This window comes from Sphaerodactylus townsendi, linkage group LG05 (genome assembly GCF_021028975.2).
Source record: "Sphaerodactylus townsendi isolate TG3544 linkage group LG05, MPM_Stown_v2.3, whole genome shotgun sequence".
NCBI classification, from domain to species: domain Eukaryota; kingdom Metazoa; phylum Chordata; class Lepidosauria; order Squamata; family Sphaerodactylidae; genus Sphaerodactylus; species Sphaerodactylus townsendi.
Window position 1 is genome coordinate 41,503,463 of NC_059429.1, and position 27,002 is coordinate 41,530,464.

General features: G+C 39.6%; 1 protein-coding gene and 1 pseudogene across 1 annotated transcript in view; both read right to left on the bottom strand.

Annotated features, from left to right (window-relative positions):
- Positions 1-27,002, bottom strand: part of DPYD (dihydropyrimidine dehydrogenase) — a 652,845-nt gene that overhangs the window by 175,295 nt on the left and 450,548 nt on the right. The window contains exon 15 of the mRNA XM_048497540.1: positions 7,024-7,092. Within this exon, the coding sequence (XP_048353497.1) occupies positions 7,024-7,092 (69 nt within the window). The remainder of the gene's footprint in view (positions 1-7,023; positions 7,093-27,002) is intronic.
- LOC125432650 lies at positions 8,784-9,061 on the bottom strand (annotated as a pseudogene).

Below are 27,002 nucleotides of genomic sequence, written 5' to 3' on the forward strand. Positions count from 1 at the left end.
ACTAGCTCTCTGCTTGTTGTATTGGTAAGTTTTCAGGGAGTTTTTAAAATAGGGATGCTGCTACAGAAAGTGATTCTACACCCGCAGTCTGAACTTGTGTGGTCCATTTTGTTACCACATTTCTGGATCCATGAGCCAGGCCTTAGTTTGGCCTTTCAAAATTTCTTCACTTGACAACTTGTATGGAATATATTCTGGATATGGATATTTTCTTAGTGGTTTCAGTTAACTGTTGGTTACTGCTGGATTCCAAACACTCATTTGATGGTGGTTTGCTTGTAAAGTTACAAAATATCTGGAAAATGTGATCTGAATTCTGTAAACATTTCAGTGTTCTCTAGAGAATGATCATTTTGGAGGATACAAATCTGGCCTATACTAAACATGTTTGGAACCAAATGTTAAATAAAACATATCTAAGGACTTGAAGCCCAAGATGTTGTTGTTAAACTAATGGATACATTAAATTCAGTCCTTCTGGAGCTGCAAACTACCTCTTTGGCTGAGGGCACCCCAGCTTCCCTTCTGTTTAGTCTATGTTTGATCTTCCCTTAATTTCATTGTTTTTCATTGCCTTCTTACATGGTGTGACAATTCAGGGCACGGCCCAAGTCTGAGGCGATCGTTTGTCCCCAAACTTCCAAGCCACCCTTATGTCACCAAGGTTAACAAAAGCACAAACGGGGCAAAGGAGAAGGAGAGAAAAAGAAATTCCCCTTTCCCTGACACCTATTTCAAAGTGCCAAGCCCCAGGGAGATATTCCCTCAGGAAACAGGTTTCACTCTAGCTGGAGGGATCTCCCTTAATAAAAACAAAAATATTAATGTTCACTGCCACCAAAAATATAAACTGTTCTGTAGCCCACACACTGATTAATGGACACCACTCTTTCTAGGAACACACAGAGACAAAAATAGACTGGAACGGTTGTAACTTAAAACAAAACTTGAGAAGTTTATTACTGGCTTAAATGTAGGCTTCTCAGGTAACTTGAGAGGATTTTAAAGCTTGTTGATTTCAAACGCTTATTGGTTTTAAGAGCTTAATGGTCTCAGAGATGTTGTTGGCACTTCAGTTTCAAACGTTCATAGACACACGCAGGTGTCACTTAAGAGAAGATTTTACTTCAGAAACAGATTTGACTTTAGAGTTTCACACTCCCTCTTTTGTCAGACACTAGTCCTTCTGTACCTAACCACACTAAACCAACACACCCCAGTCTATACCCTGTGGGATTCTGGCACACAAGCCTCCCTCTCCCACCATCCAAACTGGCCACACTGCCACTGGACTGGGCCTCCTAAGACTGGTGTTGGACTGTTTAGGACAGACTTTAGTCTGGACAGAGGTTTTCTGTCAAACCACCTGAGTGGTGGGTCAATCTCCACCAAACTCAGGGCTTCCTGATGTCTCTGATAAGCTTCCTCAGCTTACAGAGTACACTGTCTGATTCCTGTCAGACCAACAGCAGTGACAGATCTCTGCTTGATCTGCTCACTCTGCCAAAACGTACCATAAGGCACACAGAACCAAAAGAGAACCAAAAGAACCCTCAGCACTCTGGCTGACTCTTTTTATATTCTTGCCATTTCCCTCTAGCCAATCAGGGCTGGCCAGGGCTTAACCCCTTCAGGGCAGACCCTCACCCTGGAAACTGAATGCCTTATAAGGGCATTCGTCACACATGGCTTAGCTCCCTTTAAGGTACTTCTTTCAGTTTATCAGGAGGGAGAGAATTCTGTCAAAGAAAGAAAATGCTGCTGCTGCAGGAATGAGAAAGAATCTTGTGGAATCTACCAGGAACCGGAAGATAAAAGAAGGGACATGTTGTCTTCCAGAATAACAAAACTGTTGACTGTAGAGGCTGTTTCTGGCAAAATTGAAGGACAAGTAGATGGGAGGAAATGCTTCCTTAGACACATCCACATGGTGTGCATTTTCATCTTGACTTATCTATCTCTTTCAATCATGACAGCTGCTCTCATGCCTTCATCTGAAAGAAAGGCATAAGGAGTGGAGGAATAATGTGTCATTATGGAGGGAATAGGACTGTGAAGTCAGGGTGCTATTTCTAGCATCCTCCAGAATGAACATTGCCTCACCTGTGCCTGAAACCCAGAGTATGCACATGGATGTGATTCCAACATAATGATTTTCGATTAATCTCTTCAAGCGGCATGACTAGAACTAGACAAAAGGAAACGTGTGCTCACTAAATATCCCTAATCCCACAAGCAATTGCTGAGCATGTGTTGTTAGTTAAGAGGATTGACCATCACAAAGGTAATACAATATGGAAAGCTATGAGGATATCAAATACATTTTTATTCAGAAAAAGAAAAAAGCTAATACCAAAATGATTGCTTCTGGGCCTGATAAGCAACCTATTTTATAACAGGGTTAGAGGTGCTGACTAAGGGTTCTTTATCCAAAATCTTTCTACTTTAGGATCGTCAACTCACTTTGCATCAAATAGAAAAGATCTGGGCCCCTAACCTTTTTTTTTGGTATTGCAATGAATTATTAGAGTAAATAATAGGACAGAGATGCAATTGTGTCATTGTGTAGAACTTTATTAGAGAACAAAATAAAGTTATACTAAATATAGGAACAGCAAACTATCTATGCAAGTGCTCAGTCCTAGTATCTGTGCAGTCTATTTGTGCCTGTTTGTCTGCCTCTCCTCTTTTGCTGGAAGAAGCAGTAGAGAGATCTTTCCAGAAGCTCATGTGATTCTAGGCATGTAACTTCAGTAGTCTATCTACATACTATAACAGTTAACTTTTGCTTGATTGAATGAAACAGACACTTGCAATATCCTAACAGTTTTGCCTGAACATCAGAGTGTCTCCCTTGTTGTTCAGAAGTGACATTATCAGGCTGGTGACATTGAGGCTTGGGCCCCATTTTAAGTACAATCCTCACCAGCCATCTGGATGGCATCAGGGGAAATGGACCCAAAGCAAATGTTAATCTGTTTTAGTGGTTACACATGTGGAACAGAAATTAGAACTTCTTCCCACAAATTAGATTCAACTACATTTTAAACACTGTTCAGGCAGTTGTGGTATTAGCTGGACACCTTTTTAAATGCTGCTTTGCTACTGTAGACATTAAGCTTCATGTTATATGTCAAATGCCATAATCTTCTTAGAAAATGTGTTAGCAAAATCAATTCTAATAATCCTAGTACTTCTTATCCACCACCACTATATAATCAACTTGCTCCAGCTTTTCTGCTAGGTAAACTGACACAGATTTCTTACAAATGTATTTACAAAAGGTTTATTATGATGCAAAGTTTTTGTGAGCTACACTCTACTTCATCACATGTTTTAGTACATTTACATATGTGTGTACAATTACAAAATTAGGGTCATATGGGTGCGTGTAATCTTTGTCCAGGATCCCATGGTGGCTCTCAGCAGCCTTGCTCGAGTAATTCAGTGGAAAGTCTCAGGATGACTTTAACTCAGATTAGCAAAGATTATCAGACAGACACAACAGTTTTATGTGCTTAACTCAGTTTTTTTTTCTTTCCAGACTTTAACCTCCAGAATACTTTTTCACTTGAGCCACAGACAACACTGCTTCTTCACACAGCTATTGCTGCTCAGGTGATCATATCTGAGTGTGATAGAAGTAGTTCCCTTCAGATTTCCTTTTGACTGCTAGAGATGAAGGTTGTGAAGCATTTCTTCGATATGTGTTGTGATTACATGAACATATCAAGCTGTTTTGCAGCAAGTCACATCATTGGCTGATCTAAATTCACTATAATCTATTTTTCACAGCAGTTCTTCAGAGTTTGGGGCAGAACAAAATCATCCCCAAAACCTGCACTTGTGATATTTGCAAATGGTGGTGATAAGGACTGAACCTGGAAACATCTGAATGCATTGCATGAGTCCTGAAACCTAGAATGATCCCTCTCCAAAGTTACATGTTTGTCAACAGTTGGTCCCAGTGTTATAGCTACAGATTCTCATGCAAGTGGTCTACTTGTATGAGAAGCACAGTGTATGTATAGAAGATCTGCTACGGTTTCCAGCTTTGGATTGAGAAATACCTGGATGGAGCTTGAGGTGGGTAGGGTTTGGGGAGAGACTTAAATAGGACATATTGCCATAAAGTCAATCTTCAAAAAGACCATTTTCTCCAGGCAGTTCAGTGTCAGGAGAGGCCTATTGTGTTCCCACCCACAGGCCTCAAACTGAGAGGGAGGGAGATTTCTGTCACCCTGGTTCGTATCTCTCCTGCTCCTGCTCCTCTCAACTTCAGGAGCCAGAGTCAATGTGTCCTTCCTGACCTATTTTCCTTTTGCGTTATGAAAGGCCTGTTTTATCCTGGGGCCAGAATTCACCCCTCTGAAACTCCCCTGAGGACTGAGCAATTCCTGTGGGAAGCTGTTGCTATGCCTACATCCCAGTTGTGACCCATCTCCTTCTTTTCCCACTCCTGGTTCAAGTGTGAGTTCAAGCTGCTTTTAACAGTGGGCTGTTAAAGGGCTAGTCTGAAGCACATAGTGGAGTAGCAGACTTTGACTTACAGGTGTGTTGCTGCTTTGGCTCATAGACACTGAGGGTGAGTCCTTGGCTACCTCAAAAGCAGAGAATCTGCAGGTTGCTCAGGTCCCCAACAGTGTGAAAACAGTCTATGCAGAAGATAACTACTTCCAAGAACACAAATTTTCCACATCCATAATCTACTTCTTACCAAAGAGATTCCGTGAATATTATTCTTTCAAATTTTACTGTACACACTATGAATACCATACTCATTACAAGTAGTTATTTGCATAAATAAGCTAGAAAATACAGCCTTTGAACTCATCTGAAATCTACTACAGACCAGAGTATTACACTTAATAGTGTTAATATTAACTACATGAAAAGCAAATTGGCCAAGAACAGAAATTGCTGCAGGACCTTTCTCAAGAAATTCAAAAAATTGGAATCTGAATAGGCTCCTGAATGGTTCTGTGGAAGGTAGGACTTCTCTCAGGTCCTTGGGTGTCATAGCATATGATGCATTTGTGAGAAAAGCTATCCCTTGAAATTCCCACTTTTATAGAGTTACCAAAGTTAGGAACCCTTTTTCCTATTGCAGATGGTTGCTTTTTGTTATTTTGTGGCGTCAGCTGTTGACAATAGCATCAAATCAGCAGTAAAGACCAAATATCATGTTCAATAAGTAGCAATATCTATGAATTCTTTTGAAGCACTTCCAGTTAGATTAAATGCCTCAACATTCCAAAATTACACCCTCAATCCAGGCTTAACAAGACAGGCTATGATCATGCAAGAATATTTTTATTACTTATGCAATGTTAAAATTATGGCTTGCATTTTGTTATTGCTGAATGATGGGAGTGACTTTTGCCTGCTGTGGGGCCATGGGTCAGAAACTCCAAAGAGACTGATCTCGGGAAATGCTATCCATCATTTTCCTCAAGCCTTCCTCATCCTGTTGAGCTTCACAACCCAGGGATGTTGTTAGTTTTGTTATTTACTTCCATGACAAGTTGACCTTTAATATACATGGGCTGGCCTCCTGCAGAGGCCAGACTACCCCTCTAGGGCTTATGAACCTTGGAAGGTCACAAATACTTGGCAGTGAGATTGTTTTTTCCTGTAGGGCCCCACAGCATGGATAGTGATACTATAGAACTTAACTAATTGAAGTAATTTTATTGTATTCAAAACAATAGTAATCCTATTAAGGAAAACAACATAGGAAAGATGAGCTAAATGTTAAAATGCTACACAAAACAGGATAACCCAAAGGTTTGTCAAGTCCAGTTCAAAAGTGTCAAAGTAGAATGCTACAAAGGTACAGTATATGTTTTTAGAAGAAAAATTATTTTAAAACGCTCAGCTGAATTTTAGTTATCCTCAAAATGTGAATGTTTGTTGGAACTTGTTTGTGAAGACTAGTGAACCTACAGAGGATTGCTGCTTCACAACATCCTTTTCCTCTGAACTGAGTGGAGCCCATATTTTTATGGGATTCTGCTTTACTGTTTTGTATTCAATTGAACTAAGTGGCAATTATTTCCTCTGGTTTGTATGAGTTGAGATAACAGAGGTAGGGTCCTATGTTTTAATTAAAGACTGCATTTTTAACTCTTCCTTCCTCATAAATAGAAGTCCAGTATCATTTTTTAAAAAACCCTTCTCCATTACATCCTAGTTTTCAATGTACTAGAAATGTTTTTGGCTGTATGTGGGAATTCTAAAAAATGCAACCTCCACACTGCAAAGGTACCATTCAAGAGGAAATGCTCCTTGATTTAACTGAACATTTAAATTAGCTTAGCTCCCTGGTAAGTGAACAAAATTTCAGCTTCAATTATATTTTTAATAGACACCCAGATCTTTCATCCAATATAGTAGTGTCAAAAGTATTCCTTGCAATGCTTAATCCAGATAAAATGTTTTTTTAAAGTTGGCATTTAAGAAGAAAGGTAGATACAAATGCAGGATGTCTGAGATGTTTTCATTTGTGCAAGGTGGCATTTATAGTACGGGGAAAAATGAACAAACCACTATTATGTACAATGGCTTTTGTGGATTTTTTTTAAAAAAGATTTGTATTAGAACCAGAAGAGCATTAAATGAACCTTTTATACTTTAAATATTCAAGAGTTTTATATTCAAAATTTCTTCTGCTGCTGTCAAACTAGACTGCCTGAAGGCAAGGCAAGATCAAGTTAGGTTCTCAAAGGTAGAATTAAATTTTATCAGGGCATCCGTCATAATACGCAGGTTGATTAAAATGCAAATAAAAGTGTAGAGATTCAAAGGCTGAAGGATTTTCAGGTAGAATGCAAAGTCCAGAGGACCATTTCTATAAAATAGATCCATTCAGTTTACATTCCTATCATTTTAATGAAAACACAGAACAAACAGTAATAATAAATAAGTCTTATTTTTCATTTCTTTTTCCTTTTTTACAGTTAAAAAAATTAAAAGGAGATGGAGAGATAGGAAAAGAAAGCATATTACTTAAGAGACCATTACCTCAGCCATTTTTGAAAGTTCTGTCCAGTCATCTTTATTGTAACTGCACATGATGCTTGCAATGACTATCTGAAAAATAAATAAATATTTGTTTATACCATGTTGCATTCTTGAATAATTCTGTCTGCACGTGTCATCACACATTTGCTTTGAAATCACAACTTTAAAAAACCTTTTGTTGTTGTTGTTAGCTGCAAAACAGCAAACTGAGAATTAAGAAGCCAGTGTAGAATAGCAGATATGAATTTTGAGTTGGGAAAACCTGGGTTCAAATCTTCATGCATTTTTTCCCCATGAAACCATCTAGAAATCAAATGATGCTTAATGCTCCAATACTTAACATCTTAAGCCTCATGAATTAGCTTTAAGGCATTTATATTAAATACTGGCTTGCCAAATGTAGTATTTTAAACAGCTGTTAAATAAAATGACCCTAACAACCCAATTTAGGGGGGCAAATCCCCCTCTAGAGGCAGTGCAGGCACACATACCCTGCCAGAGGGGCAAATCTGCTGGCACTCAGCCTCTGTGAAGCTCTGGGTTGCCCAGTGGTGGTGCCCAGGTTCGCTTCAGCGCTCCCGAGTTGCATTGGTGTGGCAGGGGCATTCGTGGAGTCAACTTTAGTTCAGTCCCCTTGCACTGGCAAAGGTGGCCTTGGGAGATGCACCTCGTTTTTCATGGTGTATCTCCGCTTTTCTTTACAGGAGATTCTGGCAGGGTTTTTTTTGGTTTTTGGGGCTTCCTGCACCACAGGAAAGCCCTTTGGGAAGTGGGATGGTGCCAGAGGGGTGCCATCCCTATTCGCCAGCCCAGTCTGGATGGGGCTGTTCGTTCACCAACACCTGTAAGAATTGGACCGGAATTAGGAAAACTGCCATGAGCCTCTCATCTTACTTTAATGCATTCTTTGATTCAGCGAATACTACATCTAGGGAAAATATTGTAAGTATGAAGTGTTATAAAATCTTTACTATGTACACAAATTAGTTTTCAGAAGCTAGACATGGGAAATGAAGAAACAAATAAAAACTGCAGGGAGTTGCAATCAAATTAATATAGTAAAAAAAAGATTTACACTCCTGGTCTTTGCTGTGAATGAGTCACACTGCTCTTTTCTTATATTATTTATCTTATATCCATAACAAAGACAAGACATCAAACATGAACAGCATAAAAGCTATACATAAAACAGAATCAGATTATTTAAAAGCTGATAAAATAAAACTTCTGAATTAGAATCCTAAGTTAACCAATTTAACCTAGCCTGAAAGAAAGTTAAGTAGGTGCCAGACGAACCTCAAGGGGGAGGGTATCCCAAAGGTGAGGTGTCATTACAGAAAATGCCCTGTCTCAGGTTGTCACTCACTTCTCCTCCAAAAGTGGGGCACTGAGAGCAGGGCTTGAAAGGCAAAATTTAACTGGCAGGCTGGGCAGAATGTTACGAGACAGTTCTTCATATTCCCTAACCAACAAGCACTTTGAGCTGTGTCCAGAAACAGATGGGCAAACAGTGCAGGTCTTTCAACACAGTCAGTGATATGTACCTGTAACTAACCCCTGACAGTAGCCTGATCACCACATTTTGGACCAGCTGAACCAACTGAAGTTGGACCAACTGAAGTTTCCAAACCATTTTTTAAATCATGGCTCGTTTTTAGGTTTTTTGCTACATGGACAAACATGACAGTTTATCCAAAAGCTGCAATACAGGAGTCTTCTGAAGAAAGGAGTGAGAAAGTGGAAGAGGACATAAGACAGCTTTAGAAAAGGAAGAAGTTTGTACTGGCCTTCAGTTTTTGGATGGCAGATTTCACTGTCATCACTGAAGTAGCATTGTATGCCCAGGCATCACGTGGTATTGGTTTCATGCAACAGCCACAATGTCAGATACCCACAGCTTTCCTTCTCATTTAGCTCTTGTCACAGAAAGAGAAAGTATACTTGGCATGCTGGCTAATTTCCATCTTCTTTACCATCTTCCTCAGGTACCATATTTACTCTCAATGCCAACTTTCTTGTTATGCTTGGCCATCTTGTTACCTCTACAGGCTGCAGAAACAGCAGTGTCCCTGGAATTGTTACGTCTCCCCCCTGCTTCCCAAGATTAAAATAAGGGTTCAAGGTCAAGGCTTCTCTTTCTTCTCAGCATTACAGATATTTTCCAAGGACTGTTATACAAACATTGATTGTTCCAACTTGTGGCTCACTTTTTTCTTCTTCTTTCAATTATGCTCCACTTACTCATCCTTTTACTGAAGAATACATGGCTACTTTTTGCTTTAGAAGTTACGTATTTGTATGTTGCTTTCCAGCTCATTAAATAACATACTTTAATTTGATCACATAGGCCCTTTCTGCACACATGCGGAAACGCATCTCCACCAGCATGAAGTATGCCGGTGGAGGCTCAGGGACCGTTCACACGCTAGCATGCGCGCAACCCTGACTTCCCCTGCAGGCGGAAAGGCTCTCAGTGGTCCTCCTCCACTCACCTTCTTGTGTAGCGTCCCTCTGGAGGACTGCAGAGACCCGCCCACGCTACCCTGAGACCTCTGCAGCGCGGGCGGGTCTCTGCAGCCCTCCAGAGGGACGCTGCACAAGAAGGTGAGTGGAGCCAATGTGGAAAGCAGTGGTTTCCCGGAGGTGCAGTTCGCACTGCGCCATGGGGAAGACGCTGTTTATCAATAACCTTGCTCATTGAGCAAGGTTTTCAGGGGCAGTTTCATGCCGCCCGGGGAAAGCCAGGACGTAGCAGCAATGCATCCTGTGCAAACGCTCTCCCAGGGATGGCGTTTTTGCCGTCCCTGGGACGCTGTATTTGGCCCAAGTGGAAAGGGCCATAGAACGCTTCATTTGTTCAGGATATGGTAACAACAGTTGGGAAGATATTCAGACCACATTACTGGCACTGGCTGTTTCTCTCTGTGATCCATGGACTAAGAATTAATTTTCCCTGGTTTTGCTAACCATTATAAATATTTCTCAACTAAACAAGATCAATCACTGCAACATGGTGAATTTTATTTAACCTTGAAAAAACACGAGAGGAATAAAATGTCAATTATGCAAACAATACTCTTTTATAATGCAGCATTTTTCTATGTTAAAGGCTTATACGGTTAAAGAACAGATGCAAGGTTATTTCAGAAGTATTTAAACATTCCGCAAGTAAACTTTTAGCTTCCAGTATAGAAGGTAAGAAAGTTAATATTACCTAGTCCTTTTTGCATCAGCTTACATCATGCCAATGACAGAAATTTAAGCAAGAACCAAGACAAAAATAGCAAAAATAAATAACTGGTAACAAAAACAACCCCATACAAATGTATTCTTAAATGCTACAAAAAGAGTAGCAACAGTTTTAGAGATATGTTCTGGTACCAAAAGATGATACACAACTTGAAATCTGGAAAATTCAGCTGCAAATCTAACTATATTTTGTACCATGAGAAATTGAAGGCAAAACAAAGTAAATAATTAGATGAGTTTAGCACCATCACAAGGTATTAATGGAATACTCTTGAATTTGTAATAAGGAGGAGAAAATATAGTGCATCAAAGAACTATTCTTAACAAAAAAGACTTTTAAAATACTGATTAATATTAGAAGTCACTTTTAAAACTACACATACACACATTCATGATGAAAATAGCATCTTTTAGTGAAAAAAACAAGAATTTTCTTTCTACTTCATATGCTCACTTGATGTTAATAATGGAAAAAATGGTAATATTTCCCCCATCTATGGTCTATTTTACATTAATAAACATTGGGAAACTATTAATTTATTTTGTAAGACTTTCCCATGTAAAGCACTATTGGTTCATACTGTTTACTCCCAAAGTTCTATTTTTTGTGTGGAATAGGATGCAATAAAATGGTATAATTTACTCAAGAGTTTCTTATATCTCCCCATTTTGATTAAGGTATTTCCTCTCTAACTGTTTCCAATGGGAGGATGAATGGTGGCACCCTATAACAATTTTCAGCAATGCTGAAAGAGGACATTGTACTGGCCTTCAGTTTTTGGATGGCAGATTTCACTGTCATCACTGAAGTAGCATTGTATGGTACCTGAGAAAGATGGTAAAGCAATGCTGAAAATTTGGTGCCTCTACTGTAAAATATTCCTGAGCTCTGGAAAAATTCTCCAATGGATATAATGAAGCCAATTTTTTTTCTCTCCTCCCCCTGCCCCAGAAAAAAAAAGAGAAACTCATACTGGTATGAGGATTCAGGAATATCTGGAAATTCTGAATCAAAATTTTTCCCATCTTTATTTTTGCATGCCTCTGGGCCTCATGTGAATCATGAGCCCTATTAAATCCAATCTGATTTTTTTCATCATGCTGCCATCCTACAGTTGTCAGTGAACCACTATCTCTGGTCTGCTTTGGTCTTGCTATATTTGAAATTTATCCTGTTTCACTTACATGCTATATTTGAAATTTATCCTGTTTCACTTACATGGAGCTGCGATACCTGCATATCTCTTCTTTTTTATGCTCCTAGGTCCTAAATTTATTACGAGCAAGCTGCACTCTTCCTCAGACCTTTGTATCCAGAAGATGAACAGGGTGATAAATATGGAGAAGTTTATTCCAAGCAGTGGCTGCCAATAGGGAAACCACAGCTCTTTAGAATTATAAGCAAAACCAACTATTAAACTAACCTTAAGAATATTTTCCTGGGATCATGCCTGCTTAGAATTACTCAGCAAATTGCCAAAACATTTGAAAGTGCAATTTAATTTGCCCTTTCTGTTGTGAGTCCTACTGTCTTCAATGGAATTGCATTAATAGATGTGGTAATTGAGTTAGCTCATGTCAATTGATCCATATTTATTTGGGGGATTCCAGCAAACAATTGTCATAACATGTAGTGTACAGGAAAAGGTTTTAGAAGATGGGCTATTAATGACGAAATCCACAATGATTGTAGCTTTAAATGCATCACTGAAAGTGAGTGACAGTTTTGCCATGGCGTGCATAAGCACTTAGTGACCCTCCTTCAGCACTTGACAGCACACATCATGGCATTTTAATGGAACATCTGATAAATTAAATTGGCCTGGAAATAAGGATTTCTTTGGCCAGACGGAACTTGAGTAATGTATATTACTGGTCTCTGAATGACAAATCCTTTCACCATTGGCTCAGGGAAAAATACTTATTGTCAGTAAATAATGATCACTTGCACAAACTGAAAACCACAACAGAGACTAAAAATGACAGGAAAAGTATAGAAGATGGCAATTAGCTGCCACTTTTGGTGTTGGAAAACCTGCCGATATTTTTATAATAAAAATGTTATTGCATTAAAATAAAATATAATGTGAAACTTGCATATATCCACTATTCATCCAGTTTTCCAACATCATTACAATATTGATCAAAATTTTAAACATCTGATAATTAAGATTAAATTCAATAATTTCTTATTTTTATTGCCCTTAATGTTTTTAGTTGCCCAGGTCAAAGTATATATGATTCCATTTATTGTTCAATGTTCTGCCATACTCTATAGAGAGTTTGCTATGTACCAAAGATATTAATTTTGCCATTGTAGAATAATCAGTGAGCTTACTCATCTATTCCATTAGATTTGGGTATTGGCCAGCTTTCTACCTTTTTGCAAAAACAATTCTTGTTGCTGTTACTGTATATTTCAATAAATCCATTGTTGATATTCTTAAGGATTTAAATGGTCAAAAATGTGTGTACAGTTGGGGTTTTAGGCCTTTTAAAAAGAAACTGAAAACTATAGCTGCTGTTAATAATGTTCAAACTCTCCAAGATACATTTGCAATTGGCAGACAACTAATTTGCCTCCAAATGGAAACACAGTTTGTTATTTCTACAACCCAATTCTCTCTCTTGTTGTGGGCCATACCCTGGAGAGTGATGAATCCTCAGGGGATGAGCAGAGTCCATAAGCCGAGACCAGATTGGGAACCAATGAGGGCTGGGCTTGGAGCAGCCAGGGCCCCTGCAGACTTTACAGGGTAAGCAACGGACTCAGGCCAGAAATGTCTGCAGAAGCAGACTGTGTTTCCAGCCCTGCTCCAGCTGCAGAGACTCAAGCACCTAGCTCAACTGAGCCCACGTGTCAACAAAGGCAAAGATGCCAGGACCATTTGGAAATGAACCTGCTAGCTCAGAGAAGACACCTTCTGAAGCAGGGAGAAGCAGATTTTTGACAGGATGAAGTCTAACATGCTGGAGGGCCCTATATCAAACAAGCTCACTAGGATACTGGCAACGCTTCCTACAATGTAGTGATTCTGTGAACTCTGACCCTTGGACTGGACTTCTGACATTGAAACTGTTTTACTGACTCTTGGGTCGTTTCCGCACGGCCATGCTGGGGGGCGCGTCGGCTTATACAACGCCGACGCACCCTCCTGGGACTGTTCGCATGAACGGTCCTGGTAGGGGCAGGGAAGACGGCGCAGCGCTGCGCTGTTGCCCGATCGACGTACCTTCCCTGTGACCTTCCGGCGCATCGCCCAGGCCAGGGGACACGCCCCCTGCCCTGCGTGACAGCTCTGGAGATGCAGAGCAGGGGGGCATGTCCCCAGGCCTGGGCAACACGCCGGAAAGTTGCAGGAAAGGTACGTCGGTTGGGGAAAGAGGGGGATGGCACCTTCCAGCCACTGCTGTTTGCAGCTGCGCCCCCCCCCATGTGAACAGCTCCCTTTGCCATCCCTAGGGCGCTGTAAATGGCCCTTGCGGAAAGGGCCTTGGATTAGATACAGCTCCCTGATGTAACCTGACACCTATGCCTGACAACCAAGCTGGGATATATGTCTCTCCCTCTTTCTCACCCCTTCTTCTAATGATCTCATGATTGCATATGGAGATATCTCCTTATCCATTTTATACTTCCAATATTACAGCAATATTCCATTTTATACTTCCAATATTCCAGCGATGGTATAGTGCCACTCTGAAAAAGAGTGGCACTATACCAGCTACTAAGCTTTCCTTTTCCTTCTCTAATATTTTTTTATTATGCTACTGTTATTTTTCTTCCTATAAGAGTTTTATTTGGTCTGCCCTTCCTTTTTTGACTGGTCCCCTTTTATGTTAAAGTGCCATCAAGTTTTTTAAATTGAGGCTTTAATGATATTTATATATTTGTCCGTCATGTTCGAGAGACGGAATTTGTTTTTGCTCTTCGTCACTCTTCTTAGATAAGCACCAAATTTATTTTCTCTCTATTGCCACAAATATAGTGGGAGTGAAGGTATATGCTGTCTTTGGGCTGTTGTGTTATGAGGATACGAAAAAACAGCAAATTAAACAACTATGGGTCATAAAAAATGTGGAAGAGATAATGAGGAAGGTATCTCCCCTAAAGCCAAGCAGATGAAGGTTGACAAATATTATCTCTCTATATAAAAATCTAACAGTGTGTTTGTCCCTGATGGTCTCCCTCAGAAGCTGCTGGACGGATCGCCCCCAAATTTTCACAGGACATCCCTCCCTGTTGCGGGCAGGTAATTGGACCTTCAAATCACCGAAAGTCCATACCTGAGCCAGGTAAAACGTCTTTTTCCTGGCACACCAGGCCATGAAGCTGGCTGTGTTTAATTGTCACCCTTAGAATGTTCATGCAGCATGTCTGTGGCCTGAGGGGTTGGTATGAGGGCTTAGAATGTTCGTGCAGATGGGCAGAGATGAGAAGTGAAAACAGTAAATAGGTAATACTGTTAGGTAATAAGAGTGGAAGTGAAACACATACACACTTTGCCAGCTGTGAGGCGTCCAGGTGGTGTACAGTCCCCCCCTCACACGCATGAGTAACTTTCACTACCTCTGTGCCCTCAAATCCACTGCTACCACACAATACACATCCAGCTCATCCTCACACACCTCACTTTGCCCTCCCTAACATCCAACCACCACTTACCCACTTCCTCCACCCATATTAGCTACAGCTCTCTTTTACTAAAAGCTGAGGCTGGAGTTTGCATTTTTCTTTTCTAAGACAGGGGTAGTAGGAACCTCGCGTCTCCAGATAAATTAGGGAACTACAATTCCATCAGCCTCTGTCAGCAGCATGGCCAATTGGCCATGCTGAGTAGAGGCTGATGGGAATTGTAGTTTCAGAACATCCTGAGAGCCGCAGGTTCCCTACCCCTGTTCTCCTAAGAAAAAAAAAAAAAAAAAAAACCGGGTGAGAGGTGAGGGGCCAGACCAACACTCACCAGCTCCGGGCTTTTGCACATGTCCCCTTTAAGAACCCAGGGAGCTGGCCTCCAATCTGAGGCACCTCACCCACCTCTGCCTCTGCTGCCTGGACTGGGATAGCCTCCCTTGCCCCCGGATCTCTGCCTTACCCAAGCCAGGACTGTGCGTGTCAACCAGCCTCATGGACAGCAGGATTCACACTCTGGACAGTCCTATTGTGGAATGGAAAGGGTTACCTTATACCAGGGGTAGGGAACCTGCGGCTCTCCAGATGTTCAGGAACTACAATTCCCATCAGCCTCTGTCAGCATGGCCAATTGGCCATGCTGGTAGGGGCTGATGGGAATTGTAGTTCCTGAACATCTGGAGAGCCGCAGGTCTCCTGGGACTCTGCCTTATACTAAAAAAAAACAAGACAGCACCATATAACGCATGTGCATTGAAAAGGGAAAGAGGGATTCCATTTTGACCATCCCAAAGCATATGCTACTGCAGGATCATGGGATCCTGTATGGACATCTGTTAATGGAGTTATTGGGACTGTGATGAGAAGGACAATTGCCACAGCAACGCGTGGCCGGGTCCGATAGTTCAGTACATATATTGACAACAAATCACTATGCAGCATTACAGGCTGAGGGAGATGAAGAGAATTCCCCTTTAGAGCTACAACCAACACCTGCAGAAATGAACAAAAATAAATATACAAGAGATAGAACTTCTACTGTGGAGGATGAGCTACAAACTAGTATGAAGCAGCAACCAATGCAGATGGGTATGCCCAGTTGCTCCTGCTCACAGCTGAAACAGTGGAGAAGATATTTAAAGAAATACACATTTTAAATTATAAAACACACTCAGTTCTCAAAATAGAAGTACCAAATGAAATCAGGAGGCAGAAACTGACAACTTCAGATTAAAAGGGACTGATATTTAATGAAATTGAAAAAACCCTCACAACTAATGCTTGCAACAAATAAGATCTGTCTGGAATTTGAGAATAGCAGAACCTCCTCTCCACAATGGACTGATAAACTATGGGTGGAAAGGTATTTGAAAGATTTATTGAGAGGGACTGATAAACTATAGCTGGAAAGGTATTTGAAAGATTTATTGAGAGGGAGAGCTATATGCTGTGATTTGAAGATGATAGAAATACTCCCTACTCATAACCACAGGAAAAGAATAACTCTGACTTTTTACTCAAATTGTATTTCCCCAATTTTAATGAGTATGAAGAAACAATTAGATAGAAAGAAGATTCTTTTGAGGTGACTATTTAACAACACCTTGATCTGGTCATTAATATTCAGGACTAAATAAAAAATAACAAAAATAATAAAAAGCCATACGTAAGATCATACGTAAGATCCCCTAGAATTCTATGAGGACCTGATATCAAAGTTAACATCTAGATTACTGACATCCTACAAACATGGAACACAACAGAAACAAAAAAGAAGACAAAATAAACCATGGTTTGATGCGGATTGCGCACTTCATAAAAAGGAATTAAATCACTTATACTGGTGTACAAGGACTGCGCGCCCGACAAAAGAGCTGAGGTATATCTAGACCTATTAGACTGTTATCATTAAGAAACGTAAATAGGAGGGGATAAATGTCATAATTGTTACAGATTTTAAATAATTACTACTGATAGCTTGACTACAATTCCTTATATAAAGAAGCTATTCATTCTACATGCTTAAGCTCTTTAATCTAGCCAAGAGAGAACTATTGAGATAGTAAGATAGAAAGAAATCTTATTTATGGATGTCAACCTAAAATTTTGAATGACAAAGTTTTAAATAATGGGTGGGATTAGAAACTATCTATTTTATGTAATTTATTTTAAACTTTTTATATTACATAAGTTGACACGAATGTTAAATTTTGGAGGAGTGAGTTTAGCAAATTTTATAACACTTTACTTATGTTATTTTATATTATAAAATGGGATATGGACATGATGTGGTATTTTATTATTGTATTTTACTGTTCTTGGACAGTAATAAAATTGAATTGATATTTATATATTTTAATTGTATGGATTTTTTTAAAAAAATTGCAAGCCAACCTGAGCCTGGCTAGTCAGAAAAGGGCAGGGCAAAAGATGAATGAATGACTAACATAGTTTTGAAGCTGGACCCTAGTTTAGAAGTAACTAATTCAAAGTGACAAATTAATGATAGTAGATAATAAATCTTGCTTTCTGACCCATAGTTGAAAAGGCACTGGAGAAAGGGATGTACAACAAATAAGCTTAGGAAATATGCAAGTGGTAGTGACATTTACTCCCTGAGCTTTTTACAACAGAATGATGGAGACAGCTTTGCCTTTCCAAAGAGTTGTTTATACCTATCCCACTGTTGGCTTGGAGGAGGCCTCTGATTTGATTCTACGCAAGTAGGACTAGCTCTTGTTCTGTAAAATTAAAATGTATTTTTCACAGTCTTTTAAACATTAGAATTAATGTTCTCAAAGTCTTTGTATGATCTTGATATAATATTCATATGTTGTTTTGAGGCAATAAAAATGACTTAATCCATGGGCAGTAATAAAAGGGATAGTACCTCCATCTATATATTACATACTAGATCGTAAAATAGTCTGGCATTAGTGGTAATCAAATCACTATCTTGGTCTAACCGTACTTTTTCATTTTGAAAAATAACCAAGAGATATGTTTAAATTGAAAAGCTGATCATTGTCTACTGATTCAGGAAGAGGGGTGCTATTTTAAACAATATTTTCTCCTAGACATATTTCACACTGTTATCAGGAAATCCATTATGAAGTTATCATCCAAATATAATTATTTTGTTTTAGATTTACTTACCAACACAAGATCTGTTAAATGAATCTTGTTATTAGCATGTTCTGTACAGGAGAAGGAAAAAAAACTCACACCACCAATGTCGCAAAACAGAAGAAAAGCCGGGTACTAGTTCTGGCAGCTGTGTGCTCACCCAGTCCTTCACACATAGCACAGAGATGATTCTTTTAAAATAAGGTGCCTAAACAATTTTATTTTTTATTAATTATTTGTGCCCATTCTGCTCTGCATTCTAAGGTTGTCAATGCCTTCCTGTACACACTTTGCAAGTGAGTATTTCAACATTTTGAATTTAATACAGATGATTTTTCCTAAGAAGTTAAAATTTACCAGTGATGGAGACATAGAAATTCTTAAGAATCACAGAAAAGTGGGAGAATTATAGCCAGAAATGTATTTTCCATCAAAATCAATGTTTATGAATAACTCACTGAATGAAGAAAAGGTGCATTTGTAACAATTATTTATAAAATAATTCTCAGATATTTATAAATAGATGATTCTATCCCAAAAGCCTTTTTGTCTCTTTTGGCACATTCTGTAATTTCTGGTGAGCCGCAGATGTTCAGTGAAGTGAACGGTATTCAGAGGGATGCCTAGGTACTTGAGTACAAAAACCTTGAGAGCCTAGATGAGCTTTAAAAGATTTATAAAACCACACAGAGTGTTTGAGCAAATATGTGATTGAATGAAAAAAAAATGTTGTGTTGCTCTGATCAGGAAAAAAATCACAAACTATGACTATGAAATATTAGTCTACTCCTAAGGTTTACAATGTACACTACAAATTGCAGCATTTATGAAGCATTTAGCAGAAAGACATTTTACATGCAGCATTCCTATGACTACCTGTGCAAAAGTGATTCAGGTCCATGTCCTACAAATGTTGGAAGGAGTTGGGTGTGCAAAATTCTGACCAGGTACACAGGGTCCAACATTTGTGTAGTTTTTCCTGAGGTTATACAGAACCCTTCTGCATATTTTTGTATTGATCAGGCAGGTTAGCAAAGCATAACCGTTCAAGTCAGGCAGACTGGAGATTTATATCAGCAATAAGAACAACCCTTTGCTTAGAGCACTTTACCTCGGTCCTATTAGAAAGGAACACATTCCACAGTTTTATGAAGACTTTAAGCACATCTTGCAAATGTTGCCTCGAGCTGTAAAGCAGGAGAAAATTAAAGCGATTTCTGAAATACTCAGCCAATGAAAATGTGCCAAGTTCTCTTGATTATTGGGAAAAACAAATCCTTAATGGCTGCAGATAGCTTTAGTTCTCCCATTGCCTGATCTTAAACATCCAGCTAATGCCACTGCTGAAAATTACTGTATCACAAGGAACGACTGTTAGAAAGAGGAACATTCTTTAGACTTCATATCATACTGTACTTTGGCACCTATTGGTAATTATGTAAAAACAGTCCACAAACAAGTACACACTTCCATCTTATTTATTACTGCAGATTTTCCATTTGTTAAAGTTCATTCAGAAACTTGATTTATACTCCACTGAAATACTAAATGCTTAGTTAGCATTAGAAAGAGAGTTTTCCTCAACATATTCATTGCAGACTTGAGCAAATTAAAATTACACACCAGGTTACAAAGTCATTCCATCTCCTGTCACCTTCTTCAGCCTGTTTTTGTCCTTCTGTAAAGAGCAACAGCCACTGAGATGCCTTTCTGGGATTAATGACCTGTTGGGGTTAACGGCCCATGGCAGCACCTCAGGATATCAACTGTTCCTCAACAGTCATTAATCCCCACTAAATGCCCTGACCCTGAAACCTTTCTGGCTAGTGGTGAGGAAAAAGGATCTCATTGAAGAACTGGAAGATAAGCAAGGAATGCAAAGAGAAAAATCTAACTGGCCTCTGTTAAGGTGTTAATATTTATACCAGCAATGGAGGAAAACTACAAAAACACAGAATTACTCTTTTTTCCTACTTCTAAATCTGTTCCAAAGGAAATCTACAACAATTTTGGCCTCCCTATACAAATATTGGAATTCTTTTAAAAAAATAGCCAATGGAATAAAGACCAATAAAAAAACTTTAACAGACCTGTATAAAAATAAAAAGCAATGTTTTTGAAAACAGTAAACAAAGCTCCTATTTCTCCTATGTTTGGGATAAGACATTTTGTACCACTGAAATGGGATTAAAAAGTCATCAAATTTTGAAGATATACCAGCACATAGCTTGGGTCTAGAGAGGAATTATATGTCAGAACTGCAAGTGCTGGATCTAAAGAGGATGAGAGAATCTACTCTCTTTCTCCATGCAGATGTACCAATGATGCTTCGTGCTAGTTTAATGTCATTCACAGCTTGGTCCTAGAAAGTAAGAGAAAAACTCCCAAATATATATTTTGCTTACTTTGTAGAAATTGTGTTTATATTGTAGGACCTTTAAATTAAAAAAAACAGTATGGAGATTTTTTACTGTCTTCCATAATGTTTACTTTAAAACAGACTACTCCTATTAAGAACTTTTACAACAAGCACCCTTTCTGCAAAGCTAAACACAGTGAGAAGAGACCCCTTCTATTCCATCAGTAGAGAAAATTACAAGAAAGCAAGTGGGAGAAATGCAAGAAACAGTGAAATGGAGGAAGGTGACAACATTAATAATGGACCCAGGGAGTGGAGAAAGAGAGTAACAGAAAAACTAGTTCTCAAAGAAGCAACTTTGAAAAGAGGTTCCCTAACACTGCGACAACTGTGATGGACGAAAGAGAATGGAGAGAGAAGGTGCTGTTCCTCCCCCTTCTGTAATTGTAGGGTTGCCAACCTCTAGGTGGTATCTGGAGATCTTGTAGGACTACAACTGATCTTCAGAAGACAGGGATCAGTTCACCTGGAGAAAATGGCTGCTTTGGAAGATGGGATTTATGGGCTTACACCTCACTGAAGACCCCCCCCCCTTCCCAAATCCTGCCCTCTTCAAGCTCCACCCCTCAAATCTCCAGGTATTTCCCAACCCAAAGCCGGCAATCCTAGGAAGGAGGCCTTTCGATCCTAACAGTTGACTGTAGAAAATTCTAAATCATTGTTCTGCACAAGTGCCATTACAAATTTATAGCTGTGATGTAGGGAGGATAAAGAAGTAAAAGCTCCTTCTTCATGTATAGTTATGCAGTTGCCATCCCACTGCCATTATGACACTGAATTCTAAAATGTTCCATGATTAGTAATATTAATCACGTAACATCCCCCCTTCCCAGTAATTAGACAGCGTTGTTCAACATCATTTAAACTGACTACTGGTATGTGAAGCCATCCTTGAAGATTAGAAACATCAATTGGTCCAAAATTCAGCTAAAAGGGATCAGCTAATTTCAGGCTGAACACAAGATACTGGAGATGATCTTCAAAACTCTATATGGCTTAAGAAAAGTATATTTTATAGAATGGCTACATAAACCTCTTTGGGTTCAGATTAAATGGTGTGGGACTTCCTGAGGAACTGGCTTCCACAAGAAGAACCTTTTTGTGATGGTATTCCATTTGTAGAACAATTTTACTCCCCAGTAATAAATTTAGTTGCTTTCATATTTTTTGGAGTTTGTTTTCTCATGCATTTTTTGGCACTTTTTTGTGATGATATTCCATGTGTAGAACAATTTTGCTCCCCAATAATGAAGTTAGTTGCTTTCATTTTAGGGGCGGGAGTTGTTTTTCTCACACTTTGTCTGGTTGAAAATGAAATGTAGCTATTATATTGTGGTGTTGTGTTATTTTACAACTAAATGTTATTATTGCTGTTCATGTTGTGGAACAAAAATGTTTGGAAAGGGAGCATAGCAATGTATTAAATATGCAAACTTTCACTTTGATGGAGCTGTGGTGAAGCTGGACAAAACAATAGCATATTCAGTTGAAAGAGCTGGCTCTTGTATCAGTTTCTGAGATTAAAAAAAATCTAGCAAGTTAAGAAAAATTACTTATCTTACCCTAAACAGTATACTGTATTTTCTGCCAGGTTGAAGCTATTAAAATTCTTGGGCTATCAAACATAGGTGACTACTTATTAACTGGCTACATACGGAAATAAAATATTTCATTGGTGAGCTTTTCATGCTGATTATCAGAGGACACACACATGTACACTTCTAAGACTGATCAGTGATGGAGCAGCTCAGTACTGTAGGCTCAACTGGGGTTTTCTCATTGTTAACTAAAGAAATCCTTATATCCTTCATTTATGTAGCTGCCATTAACATACATTTATGCACACATAGTATTTGATTTCTCTCACTTTCTCTCAACTGTTGCCAACGTTCCATGCTTCTGGAGCATGTTCAGTTCTCATCAGGCTGTTTTGGGGTATTTTCTAGTCTTACTTTTGGAACGTTTAGGATGGTGAATGGTCCCAGTATCTCCAGATGTTATGGGACTGGTTTCCCATTAGTCTTCCGCCAGCATGGCCAATTGGCCATGCTGGCAGGGGATGATGGGAATTGTAGTCCATAACATCTGGAGTGCCAAAGGTTCGCCACCACGGATTTAGAGTGTTATGAAATTACTAGCAGGAAAGCCCATTTCAGATTGCAATGAAATAGGTCTAGCCAGGTTGGGGGAAATGTGGTGGCCTTCCCTGTCCTTTCCCCCAACATCTTCTATTCCAGTGGCACCGGCCATGGCACTGTCTAGAGCGGTATTCTGAGTATCTAGAGGGGACTGTCCCAGATGTTCTGGACTATCAGTTCCATCGGCCTGCCAGGCATGGGCCACTGGCCATGCTGGTAGGGGCTGGATGGGACGATCAGGTCCATAACATCTGGAGTGCCAAAGGTTCGCCACCACTGGTTTAGAGACAGAAGAGCATGGCTTCCTGTCATTCCCCTTTCCTATCTTACTCAGCTCTTCTGCTCAGCCTCAGCTAGATCTCCTTCCCTCCTTTCCAGCCACACCAGCCTGAAGGGAAGCAATCATGCACTTGGCTCAGCTTGACAGCTTTCCCTGCACTTCCCCCCTCCCCCAGTCCCCTTTCAGCAGTACCACCAGCTGCGGTGTCGTTCAGAGAAACAGGTGCATGTTCCTCTTCTTACCTGGCACTTCTGTTCAGCCTTGAATCCGCTGGGTCCCTCCCCTCCCTCCCTCGGTTGTCCTTCCCAATGGCCCAACCGTCCTGAAGGAGCCACCAATCTGTTCAGCTTTTTTGAAGTAGTAGTATGAGGAATTGTTTTACATGTTCTGTTTTACCTCCAGTCACGTTTCTTTGCATCCCATTCCGTTCCATGCCTGGATTCATAGTAGTTGAGACATTTTAAAAAAATGAATGACACGGACACAAAACAACAGATACCATAGCTAACTCAGCTTGGTTTCCCTTCCCTATCCTGGAGATTGGGCACAAGAAATAACCAGTGTTTAAAAGGTTCCAACTATGAACATTCCCACAATCCTTATGACCTTTTCCCCTACCCTCTACCCCTGCTCCAAAAAACCCTGCAACTTTGCTTTTGATATCCAAATACAGGAGAATTTGCACCCTTTTATTCTATCAAAACTTACAATGTTGGTGGTTAACGCTCTTGATTTCATAGGGCATAGGACAGAATATACACAGGAAATGAAATGTTGACCACTTTCTTAGCTTCACACTAATGGCTTTTTCATAAACAGAATCAACATACCTGAAAGGATATCCCATCTTACTTTAAACTTACCTGAGTTTCCTTAGCTGAATACTTTTTACGGAAATGGTCCCATAAATATATGCACCACAATGTAGCATTTTATGTAGCCATTGACTATCGAGCTAGCCTTAACCAGGGCCTTGGCCCCAGCCTGGTAAAATGCTCTGACAGAGAAGACCTAGGCCCTGTGGAACTTACTGCAATTTTGCAGGGCCTGCAAAACAAAGCTGTTCCAACACACCTATGGTTGAGGCAGCAATGGTTTTACCATCCAGCGGTCTCCCTCTACCTCACCCCTCTCTCCTCTAATTTTCTGTTTATGCTGACAGAAATTTACTGTCTTTTAATTTATGAGAATTTTAACCACAATCTGGACATATTTTGACAGATTCCATTGATAGATGTTGTGTATAATTTCATTGCATTTATCTTATGTTGGAAGCTACCTTGAGCTTGCAAGGGGAAGGGCGGTTTACAAATAGAATAAAATAAATAACTTTTGCAATTTGCTTCATAGTGATGACTTGCAGGAGTTTGTGGAGAGGGCTAGTTGCCAGAAAACCCATTACAAGCCAGCCTCAAGCTTCTGAGGTTTGAATAAGGTTCATAATATGCCAGGAATTCAGAGCTGGGTGAGGAAGGGTACATGTCAAAAGCTGGCTGCTATCACTTCTGCATTTTTTCCTATTCCCCTAGTTCCCCTTTAAGTATTTGACATGAGTCTGCTCTACCTTTACAGTGGTAGTAGGTTGGTGATGGCGGTTCTGAGTATCTAGGATGGACCTCAAAACCAATTCTTATCAGCCCCTGCCAGCATGGCCAATTGGGCACAAGCTGATGGGAATTGTAGTCCATAACATCTGGAGTGCCAAAGGTTCGCCACCACGGGTGTAGGCCTATCCCTTTACCAATGCAACTTTCTCACCATTTCATTATAGTATAGTTCCATTTACCTGTGCAAAAAGCCCTTTTGGTACTGTGGTGTACAGGGAACACTTTACACAATAATAATCACTCAGTTCTAGTGTTTTGTCCTGAATCTTTATTCTCTGTCATTTTTATACTCTCCTAAAACATACTGAAAGATCTTATGCTCTCATTTGGTCTTTTTGACTATGAGCTACATTAATCCAGTAAACTGTCTATTTTAGCTTTAAAATCACAACATTCATTTCTTGACCTGAAAAATCAATGGTGATATGCATCTCAGTTTATGGGGTTCTGTGACATAGCCATGTTGGCTATCTGAGAAAAGATTACACCAGAAGTGGGCACAAGTAATATATGTGGTTATGACTTGTAGGATAACAGAATGTATTATATGGGACAGCTATAATTCTTGCATATTCACAAGGCTTCTAATTGCTTGGTGTTAGAATACTTTCAATCTACCTTCTGAGGGAAGAGAATACTATTAATTTAGCAAGCCTGTAATCCTCATGCCCCTAAGGACAAGAGTCATCAGAAGATTATCCATAAATGCTCTTTTTTTCAACTGCCACCCACATTTTTTAAGACAAAGCCATCCAGGAAGTAGGTTTTTGAGTGTTTGACAGCACTTCTTGCAATTCGCAAACAAATTCCAAATGCAACCCATAATAAATTAACCAACAACAATTTTACAATAACAGTCTAGGTGCTTATGCTGATCTAAATTGCCAAGAGAAGCAACCTAAACATACATATATGCACACCATGTTGGAATGCTACCATTGCACAAAAACAAAACTGTGTGAAAAGCTGCTTTTGATGAATTGTGAGCAAATCATATCAGGTGCTCAGTTCAACAACCAATGAACAGTGAACAAAATAAGCTTAATTTTCAAACGTCTCTTATGTGAACAGAGAGTTGTTCCTGCTTATTATTTTATCTAACATTTTAAAATTAGGCATAAGGCACTCTGAAGACTATAGTTGGTAGAAATACAGTTTATACACACACACACAATCCCTCTAATACTCCTAAAAGAATGCATGCTTAGATGATGATGTTCCAGATATCCGAGCATGAGCAGGCATAGAGGGATCTGAACCTGGAGGAGATCCTTAGTTCTCCACCTGAGGCAAGCTCACCTATACTTTTTATTCCTGTTCTCTCTACCTGCCCCGCCACCCTGCCTTTCACAGGCTGCATGGATTAGTTGACTCAGGGTATTTGTATTTCATGTGGTAGAAGACAAAATGTTAGGTAAGAATCTGTATTAAGGAGGCTTTAAAATCCCTTGGGATTTGTTTGTTTTCTGCCTACCTTGTTTTTCAACATGCTATCGTAAGAATCAATAAGGTGTCAGCACCTTGTTGTTAAGTTTTTCCTGCAGGTTATAGTTTATATGTTTGAAATATTGTAAAACTAGATATAACCACTTTCCATTAGCTCTTTTGATTGTGCCTTGGCCTCTCCTGCTCCCTTGATACCATAGCAATATCTTAAAAGTAAGAGTTGCCTGGGAGAGTTGGCAGAATGGGTTAGTTGGCTGGCAGACATTTGCAGGAAGCCTTTTGATTTTTCCCATTGGCAGGTGAGCAAGAATGGTTCAACTGCAAATGGCCTTAAACTTCAGCATTTCAAAGTGAGCCTCTTTTGTTCTTTGCTGTTGTTTCCTCCTTCAGTACCTATTTCCAGAAACCAGTTAGTCCTTTACTACTGTGGCTAAAATAGCACAAGAAAATTCACCGTCCAGTTTCCCAAGTAATTACTTTGAGCTATTTTCTAGGCTCCATTCACAACACAAAAATGGTGCAGCTTGCCTCAAAGTCGAGGGAATTTAGCACATATTTAACAGAATTCAGCAAACATTTTAAAAGAGCTGTCAAAACAAATTACAGTTGATCTGAGGGTTTTGAGGATAACAAGGCTGAAACCTCAATGATATTATATGGACAAGGCAGGAACCAAAGGGAGTGAAAATTCACAAGATTTGATGAATAGCAGTTTAGTGGACCAAGGCAATTCATGTAGACATTTTTCAACAGTAGAGAACACAGTAAAAGGAATGCAGGGGAGGGGAGAGGAGATGAAAGGGGGGCCATCAAAAGGGTTTTTCCAAAAAGGTTTTACTAAGATTTGTAAAAATTAGGGGGGTGGATCCACTTCTAATCTCTTGAAATTGTTCTCTTCTACCAGGGTTGTCATCCTCCAGGACATTGCATACTAGATAAGAGACTGAGTAAGATAAGTGCTGCCACTGCTGAATGGTCTTGAGGACAATAGAGTCTCCTTTGAAAACTATTTTCTTTGAGGACATTAGACTCCCTGTTGAAAACCTCAGGAGCCCCTGAAGACACATTCAAAGCCAGCAAC